Here is a 13,385-nt window from a genome sequence, read left to right on the forward strand (position 1 = left end):
TTCTCCAAGTTCTCATTATATTATCTAACCCTCAAGACTATCTCATTCACGAGGTAGGTATTGTTATTTCCATTTAAAAACTGAAGAAACAAACTAAAAGATGTTAAGACACCTGCTGAAAACCGCACAACTATAATGCAGTAGAAAACCGGGTTTCAAACCAGTTAATTCCAAATCCAGTGCACTTTTTCCTCATTAACAATACACTTCTTGTTCATAGCACAAGTTAAAGCTTGGAGGATAATCTATGCATCGCATTGAATTATAGTAAATTAATCACTTGAACTTTATTTCACAGACATTTATTAAAGTCCCATGATACAAGCGGAAACCCTGGTGGCGTGGTGGTTAAGTGCTACAGCTGTTAACCAAAAGGTTGGCAGTTCAAATCCACCAGGTGCTCCTTGGAAACTCTATGAGGCAGTTCTACTCTGTCTGATACGGTTGCTAGGAGTTGAAATCCACTCAACCGCAGTGGGTTTGGTTTGGTTTTTTTATGATGCAAGCAGAGGAAAGAATGGTAGAGGCAGAGGAAACACTATCAAGGGACTAAAAAAACAGGAGGAAAACCAGGAGAAAAGGGTGACTGGAAGCCAAACAAGAGTGCTGCGAAAATGGTTAATACTGTTAAATACTTCAGAGGAAATATAAAATGGCTAAAGAATATGTAACCAATTTAACAACTAGGTCAACGGTGGCTTCAGCAAAAATATATTTTAACATATCAAGGACTAACATCAGGCTCCACCCCTGGTGGAGTCCCTGGGTGGTGCAAATGGCTAAGTGCTTGACTACTAGCCAAAAGGTTGGTGGTTCATACCCACCAAGAGGCAACTTGGAAGACAGGCCTGGGAATCTGCTTCTGAAAGGTCACGCTCTTAAAAACCCTAGGGACCAGTTCTACTCTGTACACACAGAGTTGCCATGAGTGGGAATCGACTTGATGGCAACTTACCACCACCACCACCAGGTATGTATGAGAGATGAAGAGATTGACTATGAATGGACGATTTAAAAAAAATCGTCTGTGAAGAGAAGTTAAGGCAAAACAAAGAAACCAACGGTAAGTGAAGGCTTTTAAAAAAAATTGGGCTTTAAGTGAGAGTTTACAAATTCAGTCTCTCACAAAATCTTATACACACCTCGCTACGTAACCCAACCTTTCTCCCCCTAATGTGACAGCGCACGCCTCCTCTCCACCCTGTACTGCCTGTGTCCATTCAACCAGCTCCTGTTCCCCTCTGCCTTCTCATCTTGCCTCCAGACAGGAGTTGCCCACATGGTCTCATGTGTCTACTTGAGCCAAGAAGCTCACCCCTAATCTGTATCATTTTGTCTTATAGTCCAGTCCAATCCCTGTTTGAAGAGTTGGCTTTGGGAATGGTTCCAGTCTTGCGCTAACAGAGGGTCTGGTGGCCATGACCTCTGGGGTCCCTCCAAACTCAGCCAGAGCATTAAGTCTGTTTTTTTTTTTTTTTTTTTAAAGAATTTGAGGTCTGCATCCCTCTGCTCTCCTGCTCCATCAGGGATTCTCTGTTGTGTTCCCTGTCAGGGCAGTGACTGGTGGTAGCCGGGCACCATCTAGTTCTTCCGGTCTCAGGCTGATATAGTCTCTTGGGCTTACATTTACCTCACGTCTTTGGTGTCCATCATTCTCCTTTACTCCAGCTGGGTTGAGACCAATTGATGCTTCTTAGATGACCCCTTGCTAGCATTTAAGACCCCAGACGCGAAGGCTTTTTGAAAAATAAAATTTTAATTACACAAGCAGCCATACGTTCTTCTTGTAAAATCTGAAACATTACAGATAAAACTAAAGTTTCCTTTAATCACTACTCGCAATCCCCATCCTCTTAGCCAGTTATGTTTATCCTCCCAGCCCTTTCTCTATGCATTTTTACGTATACTTTTAGTAAACGTATTTTTTCACAGGAAAGGTGCCATACTCCACATACTTATCTGCATCTTGCTGTTCTCGTTCAACAACAGATCTGAGGACGATGGGGCATACAGGCTTACTTTTCCATTGAACATTTAGGTTGTTTCCAATTTTACTACTATCAGAAATGCCTCAAATAAACACTGTTAATGCAAGCCTCCTTAAGCGTAAAAGTAGGTGTTTTTATAGGGTGGATACCAAGAATGCCATTGCCTGGTCATAGGTGATGCATAACGTCTTAGGCTGGGGTCTATAAAGATTTATTTCAAGGAGATGGCTCGCACAGTTGTGGAGGCTGGCAAGCCCCAAATTCGTGGGTCAGTTGTCAGGATGGAGACTTCTCCTGACTCACGTGGTTGCAAATCGGCAGGTCAGATATCAGACTGCTGGCTCACAGGGCTGTGGAAGCTAATTTCAACATCTGTAAGTCAGGTGGAAGGGTGCTGGCTTACATCCCAAGAGCCAGAGGTCAGAGGATGACGAGCAGGGTACAGGATCAAGAGAGTACAAAATTTGACAGAACATCCATATATATTGGATATAGGCCACACCCCCAAGGAAATTCCCTTTTTGACTGATTGGCTGATCCCATCAGATCACAAAGCAGAGGATTATAGTATCTGCCAAACCACTGAGAACCACAGCCTAGCCAAGTTGACACAAACTTAATCATCACAGATATTTAAAAATTTTACAGATATTGTCAAATTGCCCTACAAAGTGGCTGTATCAGTCTACTATTGGCAGTGTATCAGTTATCTGTGAGTTTTTTAAAAATATTTTTGTTTCTCAATAGAAAGGTATAGATGCTTTACTAATTATTTAAATGTGAGACTTCACGTATTTATACACTAAAAGTCAGAAGATACTGGGTAGAAAATAATGAGATTCCTGAGGAAATGATGCAGGCTGAAGTTCAGAGCATGAATGAAACGATTACTCTTAGATAGAATACAGGGTTCCAGCTCCAATGAGGTTAGGAAAACGTTTTCTTTTTATGTATGAAGTGGAAGGCAAGGTAGAAGGTTGGAATGAAGAATGTGGAGAAATTTTAAAATATGTTACACAGGAAAATGAGAAGGGAGGTGACTAGGACTGTTTCTCAAAGTGTGTTCTGTGGATCACTGACAGAGGAAAAAGTATCCCATGGTTTTAAACAATTCTGGTAAATACTACATATTATATCCTGCTTTTATGACATTAGAATATACGTTGGTGTTGCTAGGTTCTGCTCAGTCAGCTCCAACTCATTTGTGCTTGTACGTACAACAGAATGAAATACTGCCTGGTCCTGTGCCATCCTCACAGAAACCCTGGTGACGTAGTGGTTAAGTGCTACGGCTGCTAACCAAAATGTCAGCGGTTCAAATCTACCATGTGCTCCTTGGAAACTCTATGGGGTGGTTCTACTCTGTCCTATAGGGTCGGTATGAGTCGGGATCGACTTGACGGCAGTGGGTTCAGTTTTTTTTGGTGCCATCCTCATAATGGTTGCTATGTTTGAGTCCATCGCTGCCGCCGCTGTGCCAATCCATCTCAGAGTCTTCTTCATCGCTGACCCTCTATGTACTTACATATTAAAGGCTCTGAAAGAGCTGCAGTAAATATTCAGTGTTTTCCAAACTTCCTTCACAATTGTTAATGTTAAGTGTCCTTGAGTCAATTCCAACGCATAGCAACCCTATGTGACAGAGTGTAACTGCCCCATAGGGTTTCCTAGACTGTAAGTTTTATGGGTTGTTATGTGCCTTGAGTTGGAATTCAACTTGAAAGCACACAACAACAGTCTTTATGGGAGCAAATCGCCAGGTCTTTGCCATGTGGAGTTGCTGGTGGGTTTGAACCAGCAACCTTTCAGCTGAGGGCTTAACCATTGTACCACCAGGGCTCCTTTCCTTAATAATAAAAACCAAACATACTGTTACCATCGAGTTGATTCTGATCCATAGCAACCCTAGAGGACAGAGTAGAGGCGCCTTATAGAGCTTCCAAGGAGCAGCTGGTGGATTTGAACTGCTGACGTTTTGGTAAGCAGGTGTATTATTTAATCACCACACCACCAGGGCTCCTTCCTTAACAACAGAATCCTTGTATATATAATATCAATTCATATACTATTGAGCCAGCCTTCCATGGAATATACAGGACTTTGAAAAAGACTAGTGAAAACCGGAGAAATGCCAAGCCATGAGTGTTCATCTTGTCTTTACAAAATTCATTTATTTGAAAAAGAAAACAAGCCCCCAAAATACAAACAACAATTTAACAAACACCCATGTACCTATTCCTCAGAATTAAAAGGTTAAGACTGGATAACTATTTTTAGTGCTTATTTTTCTATTATGGAAGTAATATATGTTCATGAAACCATCGTGGCATATAGAGAAAAAGTTACTCTTCCATTTTACCACCTTAGGAAAGCCAATATAAATGCTTTGGGCAATTAGTCTTTATTTCCATTAGGTTTTTACTGTTTATATCATTACAGTAATACAGCATATACAATTTTGTATCATGTTTAAACATTTACACTGTATCATAAACACTGTTAGAAGTTTTCATGACTCTTACTTTGAATTGCTGCATAGTATTTCAGGTGGATAGTCCTGTATTCCCTTAAGCCTAGTTTTCAGAATGGTTCTCAGGGTGGGAAAATGGTTAAACACCTAACTACTAGCCTGAAGACTGGGGATTTGAAACCACCCAGGGCACCTCAGAAAACAAGCCTGGTGATCTGCTTCTGAAACGTCAGTCTTGAAAACCCTATGGACTGGTTCTGCTCCACACACAGAGGGTCACCAAGAGTCACAATCGATTCTACAGTAACTAACAAGTTTTTAGAATTTAGGTTGTTTGCAACTTTTTCTTCTTTAGTTCTCACACGTAATATTAGGGAGCTGGTAGTGCAAACAGTTAAATGCCTGGTGAACACCTGAAAGGTTGGCGGTTCAAACCCACCTAGTGGCTCTGCAGAGGGACCTGGTGATCTGCTTCTGTAAAGACCACAGCCTAGCAATCATACAGGGTAGTTCTACTCTGTCACATGGGGTCGCCATGAGTTGGAATGACTCAACGGCACCCGACAACAATATGTAATACTGCAATAAGCACAGAAAAACTTCTTATTTGCAATTATCTTCTTAGGATTGGCTTGCTAAGTAAAATAGTAACAGTTCAAAGGGAATGAACATTTTAAGGATTGAAGATAAAACAGTGCCTACTTGCTTTTTGGTGATGTGGGGGGTTTTTATCATTAGTGATGTACCTATTAAAGTACCTGTTTCCACAATGATGTTTAATACAGGCTAACATTTCTCCATATGAAACTTAATTTTGTTAGCATTGGTCTATTTATCAGAGCCCCGGTGGCACAGTGGTTAAGAGCTCAGCTGTTAACCAAAAGGTCAGTCGTTCAAATCCACCAGCTGCTCCTTGGAAACCCTATGGGGCAGTTGTTCTGTCTTATAGGGTCGCCATCAGCTGGAATCGATTCAATGCCAACAGGTTTCACTGTCAGGTTTTGGTGGCCCATTTATCTAGCTGATGGAAATTTAAAAATCCTAGACTGTCATTTATCACATTACCTATCTGGTAACGCAACATACTGCAAGTCATCTAAGTATGCCATGCATTTCCTCATCTGAGGCATGTAATTTTTACATAAAAAAGAAACTTAAAATCCAAAGGAGGAAAATAAACACCATGTTGACAAGTGTCAATTTGCCAATATTCTTTGGATAATGTTCACGGAGCTTCGGTGCCCCAGCTTTATCAACATTTGGATTATGCCTAATGAAAGAATACCGAAGCCATCTAACTGCAGCATCTTACCCTGCTTTTCTCCACCATGTTCACAAGGGTATAAAAGAAACTCTGTCAAATGTGGTATTGAGAGATGACTGCTTTCTCTTTCACATCTTCTTCATGATCCCCAGTAACTCTTCAGGACAAAGGCTGTGTTTTACCCATTTTTGTATGTCAGAGGCTAGGACAGAACTTGTTTAGCTCATAGTAGGTTCTCAATGAATGTTTGTTTTAAAGATATACTTAATCGGACATGAATTTAATGAACCACTGCTGTCTCGTTGTAAACACCACCTTCATTTCCAAGCCATCAAGATACACGTTTGTTTAGAGATGGCAACATGTGTAATGGAAACAATAGGCATCTAATAAATGTCTGTTGAGTAAATACTTATGTAAAACTGCTTTTAAACAGACAAACAGAATACAAATGTCATTCAAGTGAATTTAGAATAGCTGAGGAACGCCACCAGGCTTACCAGTTTGTGGTCTACTGGAATCCACCTTTCTGCCTTTTTGCAGTGTGCTAATTTGCTTTTATATCCGTTCTTCCGTGACCTCTTCTGTTTGCCACAATTCCTTAAATGCTGTCAACAAACATCCCCCCTTCACAACTGCAATACTGCCTTTGTGAGAAAATCTTTTACAAAGAAAAACTCAAATGTTAAAATCATATTTTCCTTCATAGCAATCCTTTGAAATCTCTGAACACTTTTTTTTTTTTTGGATATAGTAGAGCAAAACCTCAGGATGGCTGAGGAAAAAACTTATTTTTTAAAAAGGAATTTCAAATCAAGACTAGGCTTATAAGAGAAAATCAACTTAGTGCATTTATAAATGAAATCTTCTGGTACTGCCTAGGCAGTGCTGTCTCCAGGTGGCACCTCATTTTTCCAAATGTACCGAGGGCCTTTGGTGGTACAGGAAGAGAGGAAACAGGTGCTGGACTGAGCAGGGGGTTTGTCTACAGCAACCTTTCTTGGCTCCATTCTTTGGCAAGGGGCCCGGAAGTTCGGGTAACCAGTCCGGTAGCTCTCATCACCTTCGCGGGAAAGGGAGAGGAGGAAGGGATGAAAAAAGAAAGACGACGACGAATCGGACAGGCAAACAAGATGAGATTATTCTTCAACTAGAGCCAGGGCACGGGCCCGGTTCCCAGGTGCAGCCCCTGAAAACGACATTCTACTTTCTGTGAATTTTGTCTTTCCAATTAAAAAAACGACATCTGGCTTTACAAAAGAACGAAAAAAAAAAAAAGAAGGTATTTGATCTGGTGAGCGCTTCGCCGCCCCGACCAAAGTCAGGAAACGCCAGCGAGAAGCGCCCCTCCACCCGCCTCCGGCCCGCGGAGGCCCCCGAGGGCCCCCAGCCCGCCCGGCTTCCTCTCTCGCGCCCGCTACCCACAAGCCCCCGCGCCTGAGCGCGCAGGCGCAGCCGCGACGGCCGGCTCAGGAAGAGGAAAATGGAATAAACAACTCCGAGGAACCAGAGCGCGAGCGAGCAAGTGGAGGCAGAATTTAAAAATAAACCGCCCCTCCGCCCTCCCCACCCCTTGGCCGCCGCCGCTCTCTCTTTCCCTCCCCGCGCCCTCGGAGTCCCCGCCTGGGCCCGCGCGCCCACCCCAGCGTCCCGCGCGGCCCCTTTAAGAAAAGAGAACGAGAGAGTGAGTGAGAGAATCCCAACTCTCCCCCTCCCCTCCCTCCTGCCCCCTCCTCCCTCCCCTCTCCCCTCCCCCTCTCCCCGGGCGGCTCCGGCTCCCGCAGCGGGACGGACCCACCCGCCCAGGCTTTTATCCGGCACCGGCGGCGTCTTCCTGCCCTCCCCCGTCTATGGTGGCGGCGGCGGCGGCGGGGGCTCCTCCGGCGGCAGCGGAAGACGGGGCTGCGGCGTTGCCATGAACAGTGGCGGCGGCCTCCCGCCCCCCTCGGCCGCCGCCTCTCCTTCCTCCTCCTCGCTGGCGGCGGCAGTGGCGGTGGTGGCCCCGCCGGGGGTCGGGGGCGTCCCCGGCGGGGCGACGGCGGGAGTGAAGCTGAAGTACTGCCGCTACTACGCTAAGGATAAGACTTGCTTCTACGGGGAGGAGTGTCAGTTCCTGCATGAGGACCCAGCCGCCGGGGCTGCCCCGGGCCTCGGCCTCCATAGCAACAGCGTCCCCCTGGCGCTGGCGGGCGCGCCCGGGGCCGCCTTTCCGCCCGGAGCGGTCCCGGGCGGGGGAGCCGGGCCGCCCCCGCCGCCGGGGCCCAAGAAGCCGGACCTGGGGGCGCCCGGAGCCGCAGGCGGCGGAGGCGGCAGCGGCGGGGGACTCGATGGAGCGCGGCTGGCAAGTGAGTGTGCCGGGCGGGAGGGTCGCCGCGGCCTCGGGGCGCCCCGGAGGGAAGGCCTGGGGCCGGCCCGCGGCTCCCGGTTCTCCTCCCTCGGCCGTCAGGGAGGCCTAGGCCTGGCCGAGCTCTCCTTCTTCCTGCTTCCCCTCCCCACGGCCTGCGGCGAGCCGGGGAGCGAGGGAACGCTGGGTCCCCGGGAGCGTGGGTGGGTGGACTGGGTGATGGGAGTGGGGGCGGGGAGGCAGGGGGATGGGCTGCGGCGTGCCGCGAGTGAGAAAGGGGGTGCCGTTTCCGGGGGGTGTGGAAAGGGGCCGGGTTTGCGGGCACATGGGTTTTGCGTGCCGGTGTGGACCGGTGTGTGCCGGGCGTTGAGCTTCCCGGGTGGGCCTGTGGGTGGGTCGGGGGCGGGAGAGGAGGGGGCCTTAAGGCTTCCTGGAGCAGGTCGAGAGAAGGGAGAAAGTTGGAGGACGGCTTGGCGGAGAAGGGTTTTCCAGGCAGGAAATGCTTTCTAAGGATTAGGAGCAAAGGCACCGACGCTTTTAGAGTGTCCTGGGGTTTAGTCGAGAGTTTAGAATGTTAATTTCACAAGACTTGCACTTCAACATAGTTTTCCTGGAAGCTGGAATGTGTTTGCCGAGTGTCAGTAGGGATCCGGTCTGCTACAACTTTGTAGCAAGCAAACTTAGCACGGTGCCTTGAGAGCGTGTTAGGTGCGCGCACCTTGTGAACTACTGAGCACTTTGTTGCTTCGGACGTCTTAGCGCACTTTATAGTTTGACTTTTTCATTTGCTATAATTTGTTGACTTGCAACTTTTTCGTTTTTACTGCATGGAGTTTACGATTACAAGTGCAAGTGTAATCTCTTTTACAGGAAGTTGCCCTTAAGGAAAGAGTAGAGCAGGTATCCGATCTTCCTTTTTTCTTAGTATTACTGAGTATTTCTAAACCGGCTGGGAAAGTCATGTTTTCTTGGGAAGTTTAAATACCTTCTAGGTCTTAAAATATCTGGGTAGGCAGTTTAACTCGGACATGAGAACATGTGTGTGAGTGTGTGTGTACGTGTGTTTTATTTTAAGTGAACTTGGCAGGAGTTTTTAGCACGTATTTGCTCTGTGAGGAGCCTTGGTGGCACAGTGGTTAAGAACTAAGGCTGTGAACCAAAAGGTCCGCAGTTAGAAACCACCAGTCGGTACTTCGAAACCTTATGGGGCAACGGGTTTGGGTTTTAGTTTTCCCAGAAACTTGCTTTCTGAGCATGTATTTCTTTTAGTGTGATGGACTTGACCTTAACGCAGATATATTTGGTGAGGATTAATTTGTAGCTTCAGATGTATTGTGAAAAGTGTGTTCTGGTGAAATTTTGTCACTTTTGAGCAGCAGCCTTGCATTTTCAAGGTAAACTTTTGTTGGATCTGTGAGTTATGGCTCAAATTAAGAGTAATGCTAGATGAGCAAACCATAAAACCGAATAGTACTTTTATTCTCCACAGAAAGAAGCACTTTTTAAAACGCTGTTTGATTTAATATGTGATCTTTTAAGGATTTTTTAGTGAACACAGTAGGTGGTAGAGGTGGGACGTGAAAAGTTCCATCAGAAATAAACAGGTGAAGATGGGAGGTGAAAGCAGGCATTTTAGGTGGAAGACTAAAATGGCTTAAAGGTGGCACCATTCCATGTCTCAAGAAAGGAAAATAATTGTCTGGGACATGGGTTCTTGAGAGGGTGGACAGTTAATACTAAAAAGGCATTTTAAAATCAATACCCAGTCACCTGGAAACCCTGGTGGCGTAGTGATTAAGGACTATGTCTGCTAACCAAGAGGGTGATGGTTGGAATCCACCAGATGCTCATTGGAAACTCTATGGGGCAGTTCTAGTCTGTTCCTGTAGGGTCGCTATAAGTCGAAATCGAATCCACCACAGTGGGTTTTTGGATCCAGTCATCTAACAGTTATTTGATTAAACAGCTGATATATGAATTTGGGTTCTGTGGGGTTTCCTGTAACTTGACTGGGTGGAGCCCAAGGCTCCTCTTTCTGAGGTAGGCTTCTTGGTATCTCCCAGTAGCACCTAGGCTGTGACTCCTCCTGGTTGAGAGAAAACTGCTGCCGATCACTGAGTGGCAAGTCAGGCTGCTCAGGAGTCAGCAAAGTCGATGGTGGTGATTTCCTGGCTGCTTTGAATTCTTTACATTTAACTCATGGTGTTGCTGTTAGGAGAAATTTAAATTCCGTTAGTTCTGATTTGATCATGTAGCATCACTGAGGCAATTTTATTTTTTGCTCTTGTAGTTTCTCTTTGCTCCTCTTTAAGAACATATAGTATTTCTCTAGCTCTCTAGCTGAGAGCCACAAACTTACCAGCTCTGATAAGCTGGGTCTGCCTGCGGAAATAATTTGTTTGATCTCCATGGCATAAGCTTTTACTGAAGTAGAACATACTTGGAGAATAGTGAACAAACCATAAGTTCTTGGAATTTCCACACGATGAACCACGCAACCAGCACTCAGATCAAGAAGTGGAGAGTAATCAGGGCCGAGTCCCAGTCACTGTTTCTGAAAGGTGACCACATATTCTAACACTACAGACTACTGTACTTTGTGAAATTCACAGAAATGGAGTTATGTGGTATGTATTCTTTTGTGGGCTTCTGTCACCGTTGTGTTTGGGACAACCGTTCGTGTCATATAGGAATAACCCCTTTAGTCTGATTCCTGTATGTTGTTTGGCATCGTGGTTTTATTAATTACTCTCGTGTGTGGCCTTTGTAGCTATGGTCTTGAGACTCCGAACCAGGTGATTGGGTGGGGCTGTGCAAATAAGATAATTGTGGCCCATCCAGGGGATTGGTCAGTTTTGTCATAAAAGAGAGTCAATTCCAGGCAGAGAGGAAAGCCCACCACCACCAAGAAAGGAGAGAGCAGCAGGAGAGACCCAGCAGCAGGAGATGGCTTGGTGGGGTCCCTGGCAGACAAAGAAAGAAAGCTGAGTGCCTTTGGGCAGAGGCTGAGGACCAGGGAGAGGTATGCCTGTGAGCATAGCTGGGGAGAGCCTCTCCTGATGGAAGAACTGTATCCTGAGTGTTGTTGAGCCTGGATTGTAACTGTTACTTCCCTAATAAATTCCATACTCCTTTCAGTGTGGTCTGTGAGTTCTGTGTGACCATTGCAATGAATTACACAACCCAGTAGAGAGTTCTCTAGGAGGGACAGTTAGTGTCAGAATTAGTAAAGATGGCAGAGAGAAGAGCCTTGTCTGGCCTCCACCTCGTGGGAGTCAGCCTTGTTCTGGTGATCTTGGTTCTCCTTCCCCCATGTAGGGTTGGAGGAGGTCAGACGCTGCCCCCAAGCAGTTTTTACAGGCCTGTCAAGTTGATTCCAACTTAAAGCGACCCTCTGTACAACAGAACAAAACACTTCCCAATCTTGCGCCGGCCTCACAGTTGTTACTCTGATTGAGCCCATTGTTGCAGCCACTGTGTCAACAACCCATCTCATTGAGGGTCTTTCTCTTTTTTACTCACTCTCTACTTTACTAAGCATAATGTTCTTCTCCAGGGACTGGTCCTTCCTGATAACATGTCCAAAGTAAGTGAGACAGAGTCTCGCTTCTGAGGAGTACTCTGGTTCCAAGACAGATTTGTTCATTCTTCTGGCAGTCCGTGGTATGTTCAGTATTCTTCGCCAACACGGTAATTCAAAGGCATCAGTTCTACTTTGGTCTTCCTTATTCATTGTCCACCTTTTGCATGTATATCAGGTGATTGAAAATACCATGACTTTGGTCAGGTGTACCTTAGTCCACAAAGCAACATCTTTGCTTTTTAACACTTTAAAGAAGTCTTTTGTAGCAGATTTGCCCAATGCATTATGTTGTTTGACTTATTGACAGCTGCTTCCATGGGCGTTGATTGTGGATCCAAGTAAAATGAAATCCTCGACAACTTCAGTATTTTCTGTTTATCATGATGTTGTTTACTGGTGCAGTTGTGAGGATTTTTGTTTTCTTGATGTTGAGGTTTAATCCATGCTAAAGGCTGTAGTCTTTGATCTTCATCAGTAAGTGCTTCAAGGCCTCTTTCAGCAAGCAAGGTTGTGTCATCTGCATATTGCAGGTTGTTAGTCTTCCACCAACCCTGATGCTGTGTTCTTCTTCCTATAGTCCAGTTTCTCTGAGTATTTGTCAGCATACAGGTTAAATAAGTATGGTGAAAGAATACAACCCTGACACTTACCTTTACTGATTTTAAACCACGCAGCATCCCCTTGTTCTGTTTGAACGACTGCCTCTTGATCTGGGTACAGGCTCCTCATGAACACAAATAAGTGTTCTGGAATTCCCATACTTTGTAATATTTTTTTTAATTTGTTAGAGTTCACACAGTTGAATGTCTTTGCATAGTCAATAAAACACAGGTAATATCTTTCTGGTCTTCTCTGCTTTCAGCCGAGATCCATCTGACATCGGCAGTGATATCCCTTGTTCCACATCGTCTTCTGAATCCAGTTTGAATTTCTGGCCTTGTCCTGTTGATGTGCTCCAGCAACCACTTTCAAATGATCCTTTGCAAAATTTTACTTGTATGTGACAGAGCTTGAGAAAAAGGTAGAACAAAATTCCAACAACAACAACAAAAACCAGACTTACTGCTTTGACGGAGACCGGAGAAACCCCAAGAGTATGGCCCCGGGACAGCCTTTTAGTTCAGTAATGAAGTCACTTCCGAGGTTCACCCTTCAGTTAAAGATTAGACAGGCACGTAAAACGGAACGAGACTAAAGGGGCGCACCAGCTCAGGGGTAAGGACTAGAAGGCAGGAGGGACGGGAAAGCTGATAATAGGGAACCCATAGGCCGAGAAGGGGAGAGTGTTGACATGTCATAGGGTTAGTAACCAGTGTCACAGAACATGTATACTAACTTTAATGAGAAGCTAGTTTGTTCTGTAAACCTTCATCTGAAGTACAATAATAAAAAAGGAAAAAAATTTATTTGTGATATTAATGATATTTTTCAATAATTTCTGCATTCTTTTGTATCACCTTTCTTTGGAGTGGGCACGGATACGGATCTCTTCCAGTCGGTTGGCTAGGTAGGTATTTTCCAAATTTCTTGGCATAGATGAGTGAGCACTTCCAATGCTGCGTCTGTTAGTTGAAACATCTCAGTCGGCATTCCCTTAGTTCCTGGAGTCTTGTTTTTCGCCAATGCCTTCAGTGCAGTTTGGACTTTTTCTTTCCATACTATAGGTTCTTGATCATCTGCTTCTTCTGAGATGGTCAAATGCTGACCAATTCTTTTTGGTACAATGACTCTGTATT

The 13,385-nt window shown here is 45.2% G+C and overlaps 1 protein-coding gene across 3 annotated transcripts in view; it reads left to right on the forward strand.

Moving 5' to 3' along the window:
- The first annotated feature begins 7,157 nt into the window (after positions 1 to 7,157).
- The window catches only part of PAN3 (poly(A) specific ribonuclease subunit PAN3), a 171,450-nt gene continuing 165,222 nt past the window's right edge, over positions 7,158 to 13,385 (forward strand). For 2 of the 3 annotated variants that reach the window (XR_007515085.1, XM_049867477.1), the window contains exon 1: positions 7,159 to 8,067. Coding sequence is in view for 2 of the 3 variants with exons in the window: in XM_049867477.1 (XP_049723434.1) it covers positions 7,638 to 8,067 (430 nt within the window). In the remaining variant the exon portion in view is untranslated. Of the gene's footprint in view, positions 8,068 to 13,385 lie in introns of all 3 variants that reach the window. The other variant, XM_049867478.1, reaches the window with a different exon arrangement.

Source organism: Elephas maximus, chromosome 23, assembly GCF_024166365.1.
Source record: "Elephas maximus indicus isolate mEleMax1 chromosome 23, mEleMax1 primary haplotype, whole genome shotgun sequence".
Taxonomy (NCBI): Eukaryota; Metazoa; Chordata; class Mammalia; order Proboscidea; family Elephantidae; genus Elephas; species Elephas maximus.